This window comes from Glycine soja, chromosome 7, assembly GCF_004193775.1.
Source record: "Glycine soja cultivar W05 chromosome 7, ASM419377v2, whole genome shotgun sequence".
Classification (NCBI taxonomy): Eukaryota; Viridiplantae; Streptophyta; class Magnoliopsida; order Fabales; family Fabaceae; genus Glycine; species Glycine soja.
Window position 1 is genome coordinate 45,894,384 of NC_041008.1, and position 19,108 is coordinate 45,913,491.

Sequence of the window (19,108 nt, forward strand, 5' to 3'; positions counted from 1 at the left end):
GTTCATTGCCAGTCCTATTTGTTTCCGTCCAATTAAGAAACGGGTAGAGAAAAAAACCAATTTAAGTTATATGTGAGTACCCATTTAGCTATCCTTTTACAAGATATGTGCAATTAAGAATGATATTTTTTATTTTATTTTTATACTTCATGGCATGCATATGCGCTTTATATTTGGAACTGAATTCCTTACACACACATGCATAAAAACATATAATCTTCCATCAAGATCAAAGGCAATCTTTCAAATTAAAATAAAAATTTGCATTGTGCAATAAATAAAAATCTTCTTAAGACAAGAAAAATTGTGAGAAGTAAATATCGATCATTGAGTCAATGGGCTGAAGGTACATACATATATATACATTCTGTCTTTGGTATAAAGTTATAAATGTCAGAAGACTATACAATTAATAAAGAATAAAAGAATATTGCATCATCCCTTATGAAATGTTGTCTTGATTAGAAAAGCTTGCTGGCGAATTCATCTACTGTGATTCCTTTCATACAACAGGAAGCAGATTTTGAGGCAAGTCGTCTCAGCTCCGAAACACTTCTTCCCAACTTCATTGCTACCTTCATTTCAAATACTTCACCATTTTCTCTTTTGTCCAAGTTTTTCTCTTCAAGTGTAGCTTGAATAGTCTGTTCCAAAAGCGTGAAGAATCCCCCACAGTTTCTGTACATTTCAAAGACCATGCCTATTTGGCCACCATGCTCAAAAGCATTAACAACTGAAGCTAATGAACCAGCCATGAGAGGCACTAACGCCGCCCACGATCCATTACCCACAAATGAAGTCCCCACCGCTGCTATGCCACTCAATAGAGGCCCTGCAATCGCCAAACTCCTGTTTACCTTCAACGCTATGTTCCCAAGCCTCTCATAGTCCTCTATGTCTTTCTTCTTTACCACCTCAATCACTTCCCTCATTTCCATTTCTAGATCTTCACTCCATCCATTATTACTCTCTTGTGTTCTACTTCTTCTTTGGAACTGAGATGAAGGCCACCAGACAGCAGGTTCATATTTTTCGGGAAACTTATCAAGCATGGCTCCCAACAAGGGCAGAGGGTAAGCTCTATCAAGTGCCAACACCTTCTCCATCGAACCCTTCACATCTTCTTCGGTTGGATTTCCAAGAGCGATTATGTTTTGGATTTGGGTATGAAGCTGTTTAAACAACCTTGTAGCATTGCGTTGCTCCTCAGTGAGTTGTGAGGGCTGAATTTGGTTCGTGATAAGTGACATTCCAGTGGCCGCAGAAAACAAGAGAGCGGATGATAGTTTAAGGGCCAAAAGCGGTGTAGTGTCACCACTGGTGGCTGCAGCAACACCGGCCATGGCCGTGGCAGTGAGAGTGATCATGTTGATGGAGTTTAGAAGAAGGGTGTTCCAGTTGTTTCTTTGTTCGCAAATGTTTTTGTGCATTTCAATTCTGTCAGCTACTGCCTCCAGAATCGAATAGAGTTGAACAGTGGCCATATTAGACTTCTTGCTAGGGCTGAATAAACCTTCATATATGTGTGTGGTGATGGCATTCTTCTCTAATGGGGTTGAGTCTACTGATCCATTAATTAATTCCTCAACCTGCAACTTTCTTCTTGTTACTTTTGGAACCGAATAAGTCACTCGTGCAGGTTTAGGGACATGGATAGCGTCTTTGACTTTTCTTAGAGAAGAAGAATAGGAGAGTGTAGCCGTGGTTTGTAAAGAAGCCATGAGATTAACGAACTGAAGGGTCTCTCTACTCTTTGTGTGTTTTGTGGTGAGGAGATCAAATTGGGGGCTGGAAGGGATTGGAAAGAATGGATATGAGAATGAGAATGAGAATTAAGGGTATGGTGAGCGTTTGTTTATATAGAGAGGGGGAAAAGGAAGAAGTCAGGGATGGAAAATGTTGACTATTCTACAACGAAAAATATTTATAAAAAGTTTAAGATTAGACTTGGCCTTTGTTACTTGGGGGACCCTTTCCAGCTCTCAGAATTTGTTAAGTTCGAAATTTCAACATCTTGGCCTTGTTGGCTCTCAGTCTCAGACTTTCAATGTGCGACGAAGTAAAGCCACCAAAGCCATCAATATGGGTTATACTTAATTCAACATGAGGGCGGATACTGTTTCTCCAATTATTTCATTATTTTGATTTATATAAGTCAATAATTTTGTCTTGATCAAAGCTTTTATCTTCTTCTTTTTGAAAGAAAAAAAAAAACTGACTGAGTAACTCAATTAAATATCTGGAAGTAGCATTTGAGCTAATTTGTTTAATCAAATATATATACATGCACTCACGAAAAAAAATATCGTAATGATGGGTGGTGGTGTTACTTACACCAAGTTTAGAAGAAAAAATATATATTTAATTCATAAACTAAGTTTAACAAATTAATTATCAAATCAAATATCAAATTGTGTTTGAATTGATTAGTTCATTGCCAGTCCTATTTGTTTCCGTCCAATTAAGAAACGGGTAGAGAAAAAAACCAATTTAAGTTATATGTGAGTACCCATTTAGCTATCCTTTTACAAGATATGTGCAATTAAGAATGATATTTTTTATTTTATTTTTATACTTCATGGCATGCATATGCGCTTTATATTTGGAACTGAATTCCTTACACACACATGCATAAAAACATATAATCTTCCATCAAGATCAAAGGCAATCTTTCAAATTAAAATAAAAATTTGCATTGTGCAATAAATAAAAATCTTCTTAAGACAAGAAAAATTGTGAGAAGTAAATATCGATCATTGAGTCAATGGGCTGAAGGTACATACATATATATACATTCTGTCTTTGGTATAAAGTTATAAATGTCAGAAGACTATACAATTAATAAAGAATAAAAGAATATTGCATCATCCCTTATGAAATGTTGTCTTGATTAGAAAAGCTTGCTGGCGAATTCATCTACTGTGATTCCTTTCATACAACAGGAAGCAGATTTTGAGGCAAGTCGTCTCAGCTCCGAAACACTTCTTCCCAACTTCATTGCTACCTTCATTTCAAATACTTCACCATTTTCTCTTTTGTCCAAGTTTTTCTCTTCAAGTGTAGCTTGAATAGTCTGTTCCAAAAGCGTGAAGAATCCCCCACAGTTTCTGTACATTTCAAAGACCATGCCTATTTGGCCACCATGCTCAAAAGCATTAACAACTGAAGCTAATGAACCAGCCATGAGAGGCACTAACGCCGCCCACGATCCATTACCCACAAATGAAGTCCCCACCGCTGCTATGCCACTCAATAGAGGCCCTGCAATCGCCAAACTCCTGTTTACCTTCAACGCTATGTTCCCAAGCCTCTCATAGTCCTCTATGTCTTTCTTCTTTACCACCTCAATCACTTCCCTCATTTCCATTTCTAGATCTTCACTCCATCCATTATTACTCTCTTGTGTTCTACTTCTTCTTTGGAACTGAGATGAAGGCCACCAGACAGCAGGTTCATATTTTTCGGGAAACTTATCAAGCATGGCTCCCAACAAGGGCAGAGGGTAAGCTCTATCAAGTGCCAACACCTTCTCCATCGAACCCTTCACATCTTCTTCGGTTGGATTTCCAAGAGCGATTATGTTTTGGATTTGGGTATGAAGCTGTTTAAACAACCTTGTAGCATTGCGTTGCTCCTCAGTGAGTTGTGAGGGCTGAATTTGGTTCGTGATAAGTGACATTCCAGTGGCCGCAGAAAACAAGAGAGCGGATGATAGTTTAAGGGCCAAAAGCGGTGTAGTGTCACCACTGGTGGCTGCAGCAACACCGGCCATGGCCGTGGCAGTGAGAGTGATCATGTTGATGGAATTTAGAAGAAGGGTGTTCCAGTTGTTTCTTTGTTCGCAAATGTTTTTGTGCATTTCAATTCTGTCAGCTACTGCCTCCAGAATCGAATAGAGTTGAACAGTGGCCATATTAGACTTCTTGCTAGGGCTGAATAAACCTTCATATATGTGTGTGGTGAAGGCATTCTTCTCTAATGGGGTTGAATCTACTGATCCATTAATTAATTCCTCAACCTGCAACTTTCTTGTTGGTGCTTTTGGAACCGAATAAGTCACTCGTGGAGGGTTAGGGACATGGATAGAAGCGTTGACTTTTCTTAGAGAAGAAGAAAAGGATGAAGAGGAGAATATAGATGTGGTTTGTAAAGAAGCCATGGGATTAATTGGAGGTTTTCTATACTCTTTGTGTATATATGTTTTGTGGTGAGGAGATCAGATTGGGGGTTGGAAGGGATTTGAAAGATTGGAGATGAGAATGAGAATTAAGGGTAGGGTGGGAGTATATATATATATATATAGAAAGAGAGAAACGGAAAGGAAGAGGTCACGGAAGGAAAATATTGACTATTCTATGACGAAAAGGTTGATGATTAGACTTGGCCTTGCCCTATTGCCGGACCCTTTCCAGCTCTCATTCTCGGACTATGTAAGTTTCAAATTTTCAACCCTTTCAATGTGAGACGCAGTAAAGCCATCAACGTTATGTGGTATATATTGCCATATCATATGGCCAGAAACCTATGCTATACTTAATTCAACAGGACAGTAGTAGGTCAATTATTTGATCTTCAATCATATATATCATTTTCAACAATAAATATATATAAAGAGGCATGTTAAAAGATGAGAATTACAAAATAATAACACATTAGATCGTATTTAAACGGTCAAAATTAAAAGAAAAATACATAGTATTTTTAGGTGATAATATGATTATTAATTAACTTTTAATTTTTAGTATCTATGTGTATAGTTTTGGTCTTAATTTATAATTTATAATTCTCGACATACCAATATTTATATGTATTCTTTTCAAGTTTTCTAGGGAGGGGTGGTTCTCATTAATTGTAAATGTCTTTTTTAGTGAAATGGTGATTCACTATTTTGTGAGGTAAATGTAATTTGCCAATATTATCACAATTTTTTTTAGAAAATATTTTTAAAAATTTAATAAGTTGTAAGCTGCTAAAATATTCCTTTTTTAGAAAACAAGTACGAGTGGCACTTTGTAGTAAACTTTAACTGTTTTTCAAAAGAATACTTTAATAAGTTGCGTCCATTAGAGTATATTTGAACAAATTCAAAGTTATAATAATTTCTAATGTAGTAACATATTTTTTAGTACAAGAAAAAATACAAATGACGATATAATACCGTTAATTGCTAATGTTTAGCTTTCCGCGCCAATGAAATTTGGGTTATTGGTATTAATGATTTAACAATATATATGTGGTTGTTATACAATTGGCTGCCAACTTTTTGTCACTAAATGACAAGTTTTTCAAGTCATATTCGTTAACCATATATGATGTGACATTGAAAGATGGGATGGTAAGAAAGATAAGTAAGTTCATAAAAGAGAAAACAATTGCAAATGTAGTAGCATTTCTTCTCAACAAGAAAAAACACAAATGACGGATATAATACCATCAATTGCCTTTTTTCCTTCTCACCAACAACACCTCACCACCTCTTCCATCCATTGTCTCTTTTCCACATCTTTCTCTTCTCCTTTTTTAGTTGCCATTCTAATCTCTTCTCTAGCTTTATATATTTTTTTTCTATTTGCTTTTTCACCATTCCCTCTGTTTTGATCTCTATCCATCACATTTCTCCCTTTCAATGAAACTATTGTTAGAGGCCCATATTGCAACTAGATCTAACAACAAAAGGTTGGATTTAGCCATTTAGGTCATTTTAATCTATTTTGCGCCAGAACATGTGCAAATTCAAAAGAAATTACAAAGGAAAGAAAAAAATGAAGAAAAACACATGGCTGTTCTAGATTTCTTTGTAATAAGAGTGTGAGTGTGTGTGTGTGACAATGCTACAAGGTCGGTGAAAAAAACAGATTGGAGGCCCAATGAAATATCAACCTAATTAGGAGGCTAATTGCCACATGTGGGTGAAGATTAATTAGATTACCAAATATGCTTATATTCTTATAGGATAGAAGATGTTTAATTATTGGGTCTATATGCCTAGTAAATTAAAAGAAAAGAGATAAAGTAATATACGAAATTCATACCATAGAAACGGAAGAGAGAGAGAGAGAGAGAGAGAAAAATAACATGTTGGGAGACAGCGGGATAAATTCCATTTCCATTTTTACCCTTGTGCTATCTCAGTTAATCTTCTTACTAATTAATTAAAGAGCACAAGAGAGAAGTGCCGGCCAGCTATAATGGATCATTTTATTTTCAGCCGCACAATTTTGAGTTTAAAGACATTTTATTTTCAAGTCATAATGGGAGCATTTTTATGGAACAGTCTCTCAATTTTGAGTACAGTGATGATCATCAAAGCAATAAAAACCAGCACGGAGACCATACATATAACCAGCATTAACCAAGAGGCCATGCCACTTTTCACCTCTTGAGCATATTCAGCACAAGCTAGTCCAAGGAAGGTTAAAGGGAATGAATACGCCCACCATGTAACGTTTAACCTCTTCATGGATTTCTTGAACATGGCTGGCCTGCAAGCCTGTATTCAACAACAAAGTTAATTGTCTCGTCGTTAAATTGAAACTGATTAAACAAACAAACAAAACAACCGAGAAGTTAATATATAATTAATGATCTTACATATTGATTTCCTTTTCACTTTTTTATTTTATATAAAAGCAGTTTTTTCTTATCATTTCATATAATTTCATAATTAATAGTTTTCTAGAACCGTGCTTTAAAAATAAAATAAAAAATAGAAACAACTTAGAAATATTTCTCTCATTCTCGTCTTTTGTTCTGTGGTCCTAACTCAGCAAGTCTGAATCATCTGACGTGATATTATATGTGGTAAGACATGAAGAATTTAGTGTTAAAAAAAAAAACTAAAAGTGATTTTCAAAAATAGAAATTAAACACACTATGAAGTAGTAATTAGAATCAGAAAGAAAAGGTACCTGAGACATAAAAAGGAATAAAGACAGAAAGAGGAGCATCTTTGATGGGGTGACAAAAGCACCTGTGATGGATTTCCAGGCTAGACTTGCCATGCTTGGTGCAGCAAAAAACAACAAGTAAGTTGGCCTTAGCACAGTGGGAAACTGATTGCCACTTGTCAGACGTTGATACAGCGTTACAAATATAATTAGATAATATACCAATCCGAGTGAGAACATTAAAAGTGCACTCTCTTTCCAACCAATTTCTGCAACAACTTGAGCAGACACCAAGTTCCCTATAACCGACACCAGGCTAGTAGGGTTTGCCACAACTGACAGAAACCTCTTTTTAGTTGTGAACCATTGTCCATATAGTTTTATGTCAAGCAGCAATATTACAAACGAAAAGGCCAAGCAAAGAACTCCGTAGCAAGAAGTTGAATGAACGATGATGGGTGCTGATTGAAGCATGAGAAGCCAAGAAATCCAAGGAGCATACATGCAGTTCACTCCAACATGATGTGAGAACTCCTCCTTCACCATGTCCAAGTGAAAGATGCACTTGAGCACGTAAAGTAAAGACAAAGTAGTGGCAGTGAGCAGTGCCACACACCAAAGTAGTAGAAACGCAATGGAAGGCATCAAATTGAATCCATGCCAGAGAGTTTGTGAGTCCTTGTTGTGTTTACTCAAACTCTTCCAGAGCAAAGCTTGTGCACCAAAGGAAAGGCATATGAAAAAGTAACCAGCATGGAGCTTGGTCAAGATTGGTAAGTGTGATTGTGATGACTTGGTGATGTCGGTTGGGAGGGTGTGGTTGTTTGCGCTATTGTTATTGTTCATGGAAGCACATATGACTACTTCAACTGATGGTTTGATCTCAGTGTCACCCATCATATTGCTATAGCAATAGGAGTGATTTTGGAATTATATTATGTGTGATATTGTCTCACTCATTTTTTGGCTCCAGTTCCGGGGATTTATATAGTGCAAAGTATAAGGTTTCCCAAATTTGGAGTGGCTTTCGGTAGGATACATGGGGAAAAGAAAAGAAAAAAAACTAAAGTGAGGAAGGTTATAATATACATTAAATTTTAGTGGGTCGTTGGTTATGATATACTCTAAATTAATATTCAACCAATGATAAATGTTTATTATTTACTTACTTTAAAAGAGTCTTATTTTTACAATGGCTTCTTACGGAAGACGTGAAAATACATTACCTTGGCTATTAATTTAGTAAAACTTTTCTTTTAATTCACCTTTTTAACATAAATACCAACAATAACATAATATTTATAGGTTGGAGGAAAATAAACGAAAGGGGAGAGTAAATTGAAAGATATGCATTGCAGAGTTGGAATTTAAATATTTGAATAACTGAAGTAGATTGAGAGGAAATACTATACGTATATATTTACAAATATAAATGCAAAAGTTTCTTATCCTAACCAAATAGCATAACAATTAGTATTTATTATGCTTAACATTTCATTCAGTCATCTGTACGTACAATATTTACACACATAAAACTCACGTTACCGCTTGGGTTAAGTATGTCAAGTTGTCCCTTCATTTCTGTATAATAGCGTTTTATTTTTGTATAACCTCTTTTCATTATAATTATAAGTTATTGCTTTATGTCGGATATTAATCAATTGTCCTTTCATGTTCAATTCTCCAAGTGTTGTATTCGAAACACGCACAAGAGGGCGGGGTTCTAGTTATACAATAATCCTCCATGCATGCCTGGGTTTAGAAGTGATTATAAGTCATTAAATCTGAAAACATTAATTGTTTGTGGCTACCGTGGAACAGCGTAGCAAAAATGGGACTAATTACGAGTTGCTTGTCAACTGTACTAGTATAAAGTATGGCGTTATTACAACATAAATATTCAATTAGTGGCGAAGAGTGTGAACTATGATTCTATGAAGCAGATAAGAAATTTCTCAATTTAGTGTTTTAATGTGGTTTCTGACGTAATCTGTTCAAGCGGACATTCATAGTTTATACAGATTATTCAATATTGGGTAACAAGATGGACAGTTGGACACCAACTATTGTCAACTAGCGAGGGATAAATTGGTAAAACCAACAATTAGTGGGAAAGAAGACTTAAATATGAGCGTTTTAATTAAAGGAAAAGCAATGATATTCAGCTAATTGCCTCTATTGTCTTTCTTTTAATCTTTTTTCCCTTTCAACATGCAGTGGCTAAAAAATTATATAATCTTTTCCTACTTTACCTAACTTTGATCGTGGATTCCACTTCTACTAGTTGCACTTGCCATCCAAATGAACATATTATCCTTTCATGCCCCCAAGAGGACGCTTAATCATTTTAACTCAGTATAACGTAGGATAAATATTTATTTTTATAATCATATAGAATTGATAATAGATAAAACATATAATTTATGTAACAATTAAAATTTGTAATAAATAAATATTCTTTATGCATATAAATAAATTTTGAATTTATGATAAATTATTTTACACTTAACAAATTATTTTTAATTTTTAATATTTTTTTAAAAGAAGTTGAAATTCAATTTAAACATAAAGATTTAAAGGTAGATTACAAGAGATAAATAATTTTAAAAAATAGATCAAATAAAATTTATTTGAGATTATTGTGATAAAAAATTTAGGCTAGTTGTTAAATCAAATTAAATTATACAAGATTAAGATAAGATAGAGGCGACCCAATGAGTAAAAATAACTCTAAAAAAGGCTCTCATTCAAGAGTAACTCCTACACATACTCATTAATCATTATTCATCTTAATATAATGAACCAAGAACTATTTAATTGATAATAGTAAATATACATAAACAAGTTAATTATTTACATCTGTTGATTGCACACTCCTATTATATCAGTAATTTGAAATTTGAAAGCTCACTCCGATTTCTATTTTATCTATATTTTTTTTGTTTTATTCTAATCTTAGATGACCCCGGATTTGTTATTTTTAAAAGAACAAACTATCAATTTGGAATGTCATTGCATGAATAACCCCATACGCGCATCTTGCAAAAGAAGACGAACATATGGAACTAAGAAGGAATTGTGAGAACCATAGCTATACCCTTTCAACTAAACATGCACAAGAGTCTTCGGAGCCAATTATGAGCTATGTCGCAGCCACAGATACATCTGTTAAGCTATTATGGAACACCCAAAGTATTAACATTAATAATATAAAGCTGTACAAGCCAGAACTTTTTAGGTCCATTTCGACTGCAAGAGTATATAAACCAATAGCATGGATCGCCATATTCTGAGACACGCGTACACTCTATGCAGCATCAGCAAATCCCACTCTTTGTTTGCCAAAATCAAATACTGTGTGATAACGCCCCATGAAGACATCACCAAGGATCCTACATTAATGGAGATGCCATTGAGTGAGAATCAAATATCAGATGAGTCACAATCCAAAGACAACAGAGGATGAAAAAAAAAAGTGAGGTAAATATCATGGGGCTAGTTGAAGAAATTTAAGTACCAGAGAGGGCCACGTGGAGGTGGAATATCTATAGCAGTAAAGCCACTAATACACTGAGCCACAGGACCTTCACCCACCTTGAGTATGTACTGAATAAACCAAATAGAAGCTGAATGAGGACAACAGAGAACGTTCGTGCATAAAAATCATGCAAATCCCCATTGCTACCATATAAAATTTTACAAGTTTAGTAAAAACTGACGTCCAATCTTTATGTGTATGTTATATTCCTGTTAACCTTTTTTCTTTTTCCAAGTCTTTCCCCTGATGATCGAAGGTCAGAAACAACTTTATAGAGCAACAAATTCAAGGTTAAATTATATAGAGGACAAAAATGTTGACATCAATTTAATCCCTCAATCATATAATTTGACAACATGAAAGTCATCCTTCTATTTAAAGATCATTGGAATTCCATCAATGAAGCTTCGAAATTAGGGATTAAATTAATGTCAACTTTTATTATTAAAGGACTAAATTTGATCTCAATTCTTTAGAGGACCAGATTGATGTCACATGTATGTTTTAGTTTACTCATTTCTTTGTACTTAAGTACCCATATTTTGGGAGATATCAAAAACAATATCAGTTGCACATAATAGAAGAAGACTCACGTAATCACATTTTAACCAAATGTCAATCTGATTAAACCACTTAACTAGTAAACCATTAAATCAGGCTAACATTAATGTATGGAAAATAAGGCACCTATAGGACATGTTTCCCTAGGTAAAGCTATGCAATTGCAGAGACACCTTAAAGCTCTCGATGTAACTAGCTTTAATTTCAATTTTGTTCTTGTTTTTATTTTTCTATAAAATGTTGCCTGGTCCTCCCCTACTATAACTCCCACTGCTCTTCATGAATTTATCTTTTTTCATTAAATTAAATTAAATTTGGTTAGTGATCAGCCGTTGGAAAAGCAACTAATCATACCTCCTCTGGGCTAAGCTCAAAAGTTCTTCCACCAATAGTAAAGGACACTACAGGTAATGAAGAGATATTCCCACAGTCAACAGCTGATTCTCCCATCGGGCTAGGCATTTTATCGCAAAGCTGCAATGTCATCATGAGGCAATAAATCAAGAGATGCAGCAGGATGCTTGAATAGAAAAATGAAGACAACTGACTCACCTGGTTGATGTAACTTAGTATCTGATCTTGTGTCTGATTTCGGCTCAGCTGGTTCTGCATCCAAACAACAGCCATCTCACACGCAGGACAAGCAGCACCATGATGACCACCCGATGATTTTCTTTCATTCTCATCCACAACACTCTTGATCCCCACACTGAAGGGAGGAAGGAACAAATAATAAAATGAAAATTTTACAAAATATATTAAACTATTTAAATAAACGACCAAAGATTCAAGGAACTAAAATATCTTTGGGACTCACTCAACACCACGAGTCCCATCAAAAGCACACAATCCAATTCGGGAACAGATCTTCTTCGGCTGTGTCTAAAAGGTGTCAAGTGAAAAAATCAGATCTTTCAAACATACCCACTCATGATCATAGGCAAGAATCTAATAAACCAAAATATGCGGGGAGAACAAATTACAAATGGTACTCACTTCAGACAAAAGCAAATCCAATATTGTTTGTCCATACTCTGCAACAACAGTCTTGCATTCTTGGCTCATAACTCCAGATGCTCCAATTGCATGGTTTATCATAGTTATTACAGTCTACAAGAACAAAACCCAATATGCGATCATAGAAACAAACTAGTCAGAAGCATTTGTTAGACCTTTTTCATATGCAATATAAACAATGCAATGAGAATTATCAATGTCTAAAGACCCCATAATTGTTGAAATTGATCATGAACTGACAGAGACAATATCTCACGGGAAAAGTCTGCATATAATATAACCATGTTAATTGAATACTATATAAATATTAATCAGTCTATATCTATAAGCATTTATTCATACCGTTGGACCTGCCAACAAAGAAGTCCCTGAGTCTGCAATGGCTGAACAGCCATCAGCACAATATCCTGATAGACAATTACATCAGTCAGTCCAAATAAATAAAAATTCTGACCCATTTACAAAAAATGCCAATGATGCATCATAGGAAGAACAAATTGGCATTTCTGCTAACACATTCTCTACATACCAGTGGGTTTACCGCCAATAAGTACATCTCCCATATCAAACTGAAAACAAAAATGAAAATTAACAAGAAGAAAGAAGTAAACAAAGAAAACATCATCAAGTATTAAAATAATTATAACCTGCCAATATCCTTTTCTGGTCACAGGCACATAAGTGTGCTTTCCCTTATAGTGAGCAGGATCAACACCACCAAAAACAATCTCACCCCCTTCCTCTTCCTCCGGTTTGCGGTTGAACCAAAATGAAAATACTGGTTCCTTAATAAGACCTTGGTCAACCATGTTGTACCTGCGACAGGTAAGATCAATAAGCACATGGGGATTCAATAAACTTTTAAGAACAATAACAAGGGCAGCCTGGTTCTATAAGACTCTCACTATAGGAAGAGTTGGACCCAGTAGGACCCACTAGGGTCTGGAGAAAGCAATAAGCAGGACTTACCTTGCATTTGCAACAGGCTGATTCAATAAATACAATAAACTTCTAACAAAACGAGGAATCAAAATTTAAATTGTAACAAATACCACACTGGAACAGCATTTCCAACTGATATCTCTTGAAATCCAAGTCCCAGTATACCATCAAACTTGGCTGCCAAAAATGTAACACCAGGCTCCCTAGTTGCTTCAATAAATTCCTGATGGGTATCAAAAGGCACTATACCAATTACTAATCAACATATTATGAAAGAAGCCCTCTCACACCCTCTATTGAAATAAACATTGATGATTAGCAGTTCAGCATTACCTGGTTCTTTACAAATATATCACCAACTCTGACACTGTCGTAGCTAAAGAAACCAGAAATTGCTCCGGTACCATATTGAATTGCAGCAGCAGTCCCTATATAACAGGGAGAAAAATATTATCACAGAGAAAGACATCATATCAGCATCCCTTTTACAGGTCCAGAATAGCAAGTGGGCAAAAATAGAAGAACATATAAACAAGCACAAGTCGCAAGTAGAGATATGCCAAAGCAAATTACAATACGTCATAAACTACAATCTTCCGACCAGGTTATTACCGTTAACCATATGATGGATGGTAAAATTTCAAACTTCAGCTCCATCATATGATAGAAGTAAATGTTGTTCACACCACACCCCACCCCGTTTCAGTAACTAGGAAAGGAATATATGTTTGTTCCTATTGATATTATACAGAAACGGGAAAGACACGACTTCAATCTACTCTGATAAATGAAAGAGTATCAGCCAGTTACTTAAACCTCAAAACTTCAGTTTCTTAATTTATAAAACGAGGGAACTTCTGCAAACAGTACAAGCTCAATCACGGACTAAAAGAATGAAGTTAACTTTTTAAAGCCTTATTAGAAATGAGGAGGAAGACAAACCATTTTTCTTGTAAGTACTTGATTTGCTAGACTTATACTTAGCATGGAAGTAGCATGCAACCTGAACCAAAATGCAATAAATAAGGAATTAAATTGATACATATTCACAAGTCATAAATAACAGATTAGTATATAAAAAAATTAAAAAATAAAAACTCACCGAGAAGGTACATTTAGATGATGGAACCCACAAATTAGAGCTGCCAGTGTCGAAAATGACAGTGAACTTTTGAGGAGATGTTCCAATAGCTATTTCACCATAGTACTGTGCATCCAAGTAATTCTTCAACGCGACAATATCGGTTTCCTCAGAGCCACCAAAGTTGTTTTGGAGATGAAACTTTCTAATGGAAGCCCGGAAAGAATCAACATCCTTGGACCCAATTCGAGCAGCAAGCCTGTTTTTAGGGTCCAATTTAATCTTCTTCAGCCCAATCCTACGCAGCCCATCATTCGGTGCACAATACACCGAAGAAAGTAACAGGCTTGACACTAACAAGCACAACGCGATCGCATTCATCCTGTTCCCCATGTTCTCCTATTCATCCAAATTAATAAAGTTCAATTGCAATTTGCTAGCACAAAAATAATTACTCAAAATTAGGGGATGTGAGGTTAACAAGTGAAAATGCTAAATATATTAGTACGAGGACGTCACAAAAAAATAAACCGAGACATTTCAAAATCTCGTGTCAGTGCTTCTAATCTCTATAGTCTATTCCACCGTACCACTGCAAACAGAATAATGAAAATTGAGTTGTGTAAAAAAAAAACACCGAATGGTATAAGAACCAAAAATAATAATCATGTGATCGATCATACCGATATGGATTAATACAAAAAAAAAATAGTAATTAATAGAAAGAGACCTAGATAATAGAAATTTTGATTTCACGGAAAGAAGGGAAGCAAGAGAAAGTGATTTAAATTCGGGTGACATAAACAGAAAATCAGAAGCGATTATTATATTATAATTATAAAGTGCAATTTGCAGGGACAATCTGCGCATAAAAACAGGAGAAACAGACGAGATGAGACACTCACGGCTGTGAAGAATGAATGAGAATGGAGAAGAGAGAAAGAGAAAAGTAAAACTTATAAACAGTGCAGTATGACACTAGTGTCACACCTTCCTTGCTCTTTATTCCTTTCTTTTCGCCTAATAACTCCTCCAAAAAACTAACTAGGCGGTGCAATCTTTCAATCCTTACCGTCCATTTCTACATGATCTTGGCCGTAGATCTAAAAGGGTAAAGTCACATAGGTACACGTAATCCGCGAATCAGGGTAAGATGAATGAAGGAAGAAAAAGAATGGTTTGCACCTGACACATGCATATGCATCTGCACCACTTCACTTCTCTTTTATGCTTGTCTTCACTTACACAGTTACACCTTCATTTCCTATTATTATGCTGAATATTTTCAATGTTAACAAATCATGTTTTAGTTAAGGAATTTAAGTATATTCCAATCTTTAATTAAAGGGATTCAATTGAATTTTCCTTTCATCAAGAAATTTGATGTTAAATAAAAAGCAATCATAATAGAACTTGAATATTCGATAGAAAAGAAGTTTTTTTTTATGTACAAAAATTATGATTCTTAAAAATAAATAAAATCTGTTTGATTGATTACTAAGAATTTTTAAATAATTTTTTTAAGAATAAAAAAATTATACATATTTTTATTAATTATATTATATAATTCAATAAAAAATATAATATAACATTTTTATCACAGTAAAAAAATATTAAACTCAAAAAAATAAAATACTCGCCCATCATGGGAAATCTTTTGTGAAAAATTGATTAAAAATATTTTTTCAAAAATGTTATTTTTAAAAATATATACCAAACATAAAAACTTACGTTTTTCATCCTATATTTTTTGAAAAACCAAAATCTTCTCTCCTTTCGAGAATCTTAAGGTCGGTTAAGACTTTAATAAATCTCATCATGACCCGATGTGATCAAGAAAGATCACGCTTTATTTGTGGATTGTATATTCCAACAATTTTGTAATAGTTCTCACCTTTTTTGTAGGGTGACACTGAAATGTATGGTTCTTCAATTTAAGCCCAGTTTGAAGCCTATTACATATTTAAAGGGTTGTATCTTGACTGTGGTCCGCTAAAGCACTTACTTGGGGGTTGCTATTATCACCACCCAAAATTTCAACTCACACCTCCTACTTTTCATATTCAGTCAAAAGACGAAACTACCCCTGTTGGCAGTTTCCCTACCCACCTCTCCTCCTTCTCTTCCCACCTGCTGCCATCTTATTCTCTTTCCCTTTCTCCTCCCACCTGATACCATCTTATTCTCTTTCTCCTTCTCCATTTGCTTCACACTCACATCTCCTACTTCACTTTCTTTACCTTTTTTCTCTCCCACTACCTTATTTCTTTGTCTTCTTAGCATGTGAGACGTGCATTTTTGTGTCTTGTGTTCAATGAAAATGTGATTTCATTGTGTAATAATATACAACGGAATCATATTTCCATTAAACATTTGATAAAAGTATATAATAGAAATGCATTTTCATTGTGTATCTCATTGAGAAACATCACAAAAAAACACTTTTTTGTTATATTAAATTATGGGGTGCAAAATGTATGAAATAGAAACACATTTTCCTTATATTAATGAAGGGTGCAAAAAGTATAAAACAGAAACAAATTTCCATTATATTAAGGAGTGCAAAAAGTACAAAACAGAAATATCATTATCTCGTATAGTTTGTATAACCAAATCATATTTCATTCAAAAGAGTATTTATAGAAATAGGAAACAATTTCAACACATGAGGGATGAAAATAGCAATTGATGGAGTGAGAATAACAAATCCCCTTACTTGGTTAGCCATGTCCAACCCTTATACTGGGCATATCAACTAGACATACGACCCCTCAAGCCCTAAGTTTGGAGTGGGCATTTAGGCTCTGTTTGGTTTGGGAGATTGAAATTTATCGTGCAAACGAAAATACACCAGCTTCGTTTGTTGCAACAGCAAAGAATTGAGTTTAAATTAGGTGTGTCCAGAGCAACAAATAATAATTTTACAGTATTATTTTTTCTCTATTGTTCACCTATTTTTTTTAAAACAAAAAATATAACATTATTTCATTTTTACCCTATTTCTCTTTTATCAAATTATTTCACTTTTATTTTCATCTACTCTATTTTTCTCATCTAAATCAAACAAACCTTCTATTGTCAGTCAAACAATCTACAGTATCTCTAGTGAGCCTAAAAGGCATAATGATGTGCTTGTTAAGTGCGACATAAATAATTCAGTGGAGACGGAAATTTAAGATGGGGATTTGATACATATCATTCAATGAGGAATAAGATGAGTATGGTGAGCTCCACGTAGCAGTCTTCAGTCAACAAAGGATAAAAAATTTGTTATACTCTGAATCTTTTCTTTCATGTGGCATTAATTATTTTAAGGGATATTTTTGTAATTTTATCACTGTTAAACAATTTTATAATATTATTTCTATTTTATTTTTATGGTATTTTTCTTAAATCAAACAACAAAAAATATCAATTTATGTTTATTATATTTCTCATTTTTTAAAATTATTTCTCTTCTATTTTCATCCACTCTTTTTTTTTCTTTTTTAAATCAAACACAAATTTCCAGTTGAATGATCCATTTGAAAATTTAAAAACCAAATTATTTTTTTTCAATTGTTAAAATACACATTAGCTATGTCTAGAAAATAAAATATAATTTTGTTTAGTTTTACTTTGGTCTTTTACTACAAACAAATTAAAATACACACTTATAAATAATTTTTGAGAAAATTAATATTTTTACGCAAATAAAATATTGTTTTTATATATTTTTAGGTTGATAATTATTATATTATTTTTACAACTTGATATAAGATGTGATTTTTATTAGTCCAAGCGTTGAATTATATTTACATGTTATTAAGATTTTTTGTGTCAAATTTTATCAAATTAAACAACGAAAAGATGATCAAATAATCTATATTTTAGAATATTTTAAAAATTTTATATTACATTGATTTTAATCTATATGAATAAGGTAACAAATAATTTTAGATTAATATGAAATTTTACATATGTAATATATGTAAAAAAAACTTTCAATCTAACATTTAGTTTTGAAAAACATGATCTAGTTAAAAGTTATAAAATGATGTAATAGTTATAAAAGTTATACCGGTATAGTTTGATTTTCTGATATAATAGTTAACCTTTCGTAAGAATGAAGAATAACTATAAAAAAACTATTTTTGAGTAAGTTGATCCCTCCTTTATTTATAATCACTTTGTTTATCTATATATCAATTCATGTTATTCAATCAATGACTCACTAGTCAATTACTAATCCAATTTTTAAAACATTATTTAAACTTTAACAATGTTATTAGTGTCATTTTAGTTCCTATATATTTTTTTTTTTGGAACACACTCTTTTGGCACTTGTCATTTACACCCCATGTTTGCCACGTACACACATCCTATTGTTTATACTTTTTATTGCTGATTATATCCTTTTATTTATTAAAACACAACTATAGAAAATACTTCAGAAAAATATAAATCAATTCCAGTAATTGACAAAATTATGTTTTAACAAAATACACAATTTTAAAAATTACTTTTTGAAATTAATATGTTATTCTAAAAAGTGAATTTTATTAGTAATAAACACAATTGAATATGAAGTATCGAACATACCTTTCTCTAGGAAGAATGCATGTTTTTTTAGAAGTTCTTCACGATTATTTTTCACAAAATGGTGATAAATTAAAGTTTTATTTAACACAACCACATACTTAAAAGTGAATCAAAATTGATATAACATAAACTGAGAGGATCTTGTATGATTGATTCATATTTGATGATGAAATGCATTCCATTTAAAGTGTGTGTGATTTAATTTAATTTATAGACGATAGATGTAAATATAGCTAGTAGGTTGTTCTTCAATTTTGTTTTATCATTTATCTCTCCATTCCATCCTTCTTTCGGTGGTACCTTTTCTGTCTAGCTCGTTCTCTTGGTCAAAAGCCACAACTACTCCTTATTGGCCACTAAGAATCAGAATCGCCCGGGATGAGTGAGAGCTAAAAGATAAGCCTAGCGGCAATTCCCGATCTTCTCTTGATAGAAAGATCATATCAACATTGTCATTAATTAATCTTTAAGGTTGTCAATAAACCCTAATTAATTATAGCA

The 19,108-nt window shown here is 33.6% G+C and overlaps 4 protein-coding genes across 5 annotated transcripts; all 4 read right to left on the reverse strand.

The window, feature by feature from the left end:
- Nucleotides 1–304: 304 nt before the first annotated feature.
- Nucleotides 305–1,810, reverse strand: LOC114420187 (probable F-box protein At4g22030). Its single transcript, XM_028386074.1, has one exon. It carries the CDS (start codon nucleotides 1,719–1,721, stop codon nucleotides 462–464), a length of 1,260 nt encoding a protein of 419 aa, XP_028241875.1. The 5' UTR covers nucleotides 1,722–1,810; the 3' UTR covers nucleotides 305–461.
- Nucleotides 1,811–2,733: 923 nt separating this feature from the next.
- On the reverse strand, nucleotides 2,734–4,438 carry LOC114420188 (probable F-box protein At4g22030). The gene has a single exon (XM_028386075.1). The coding sequence runs from the start codon at nucleotides 4,157–4,159 to the stop codon at nucleotides 2,891–2,893; it is 1,269 nt and encodes a 422-aa protein (XP_028241876.1). The 5' UTR covers nucleotides 4,160–4,438; the 3' UTR covers nucleotides 2,734–2,890.
- A 1,627-nt stretch (nucleotides 4,439–6,065) lies between these two features.
- LOC114420189 (S-type anion channel SLAH4-like) lies at nucleotides 6,066–7,863 on the reverse strand. Its single transcript, XM_028386076.1, has 2 exons — nucleotides 6,909–7,863; nucleotides 6,066–6,490 (listed from the first exon to the last, which is right to left on the reverse strand). The coding sequence occupies exons 1-2, from the start codon at nucleotides 7,785–7,787 to the stop codon at nucleotides 6,242–6,244; spliced, it is 1,128 nt and encodes a 375-aa protein (XP_028241877.1). The 5' UTR covers nucleotides 7,788–7,863; the 3' UTR covers nucleotides 6,066–6,241.
- A 2,001-nt stretch (nucleotides 7,864–9,864) lies between these two features.
- On the reverse strand, nucleotides 9,865–15,269 carry LOC114420190 (aspartic proteinase-like). Of its 2 annotated transcripts, none has more exons than XM_028386077.1 (14): nucleotides 15,212–15,269; nucleotides 14,048–14,425; nucleotides 13,888–13,948; nucleotides 13,279–13,373; nucleotides 13,056–13,168; nucleotides 12,651–12,819; nucleotides 12,533–12,572; nucleotides 12,346–12,410; nucleotides 11,983–12,096; nucleotides 11,804–11,868; nucleotides 11,539–11,695; nucleotides 11,341–11,460; nucleotides 10,405–10,493; nucleotides 9,865–10,279 (listed from the first exon to the last, which is right to left on the reverse strand). In XM_028386077.1, the coding sequence occupies exons 1-14, from the start codon at nucleotides 15,218–15,220 to the stop codon at nucleotides 10,195–10,197; spliced, it is 1,560 nt and encodes a 519-aa protein (XP_028241878.1). In that variant the 5' UTR covers nucleotides 15,221–15,269; the 3' UTR covers nucleotides 9,865–10,194. The 2 variants fall into 2 exon arrangements, with proteins under 2 accessions (XP_028241878.1, XP_028241879.1); XM_028386078.1 differs by lacking the exon at nucleotides 15,212–15,269 and adding an exon at nucleotides 14,932–15,026.
- Nucleotides 15,270–19,108: the final 3,839 nt, after the last annotated feature.

Coding starts and splice junctions, on each gene's coding strand:
- LOC114420190 (XM_028386077.1), bottom strand. Junction 13,949..14,047: donor CATCTAAATGTACCTTCTCG/GTGAGTTTTTAT, acceptor ATTTTGGTTCAG/GTTGCATGCTACTTCCATGC. Junction 12,573..12,650: donor CCAGAAAAGGATATTGGCAG/GTTATAATTATT, acceptor TTTTGTTTTCAG/TTTGATATGGGAGATGTACT.
- LOC114420188 (XM_028386075.1), bottom strand. CDS start 4,159: ATGGCTTCTTTACAAACCACATCTATATTCTCCTCTTCATCCTTTTCT.
- LOC114420187 (XM_028386074.1), bottom strand. CDS start 1,721: ATGGCTTCTTTACAAACCACGGCTACACTCTCCTATTCTTCTTCTCTA.
- LOC114420189 (XM_028386076.1), bottom strand. CDS start 7,787: ATGATGGGTGACACTGAGATCAAACCATCAGTTGAAGTAGTCATATGT. Junction 6,491..6,908: donor TATTCCTTTTTATGTCTCAG/GTACCTTTTCTT, acceptor TGTTGAATACAG/GCTTGCAGGCCAGCCATGTT.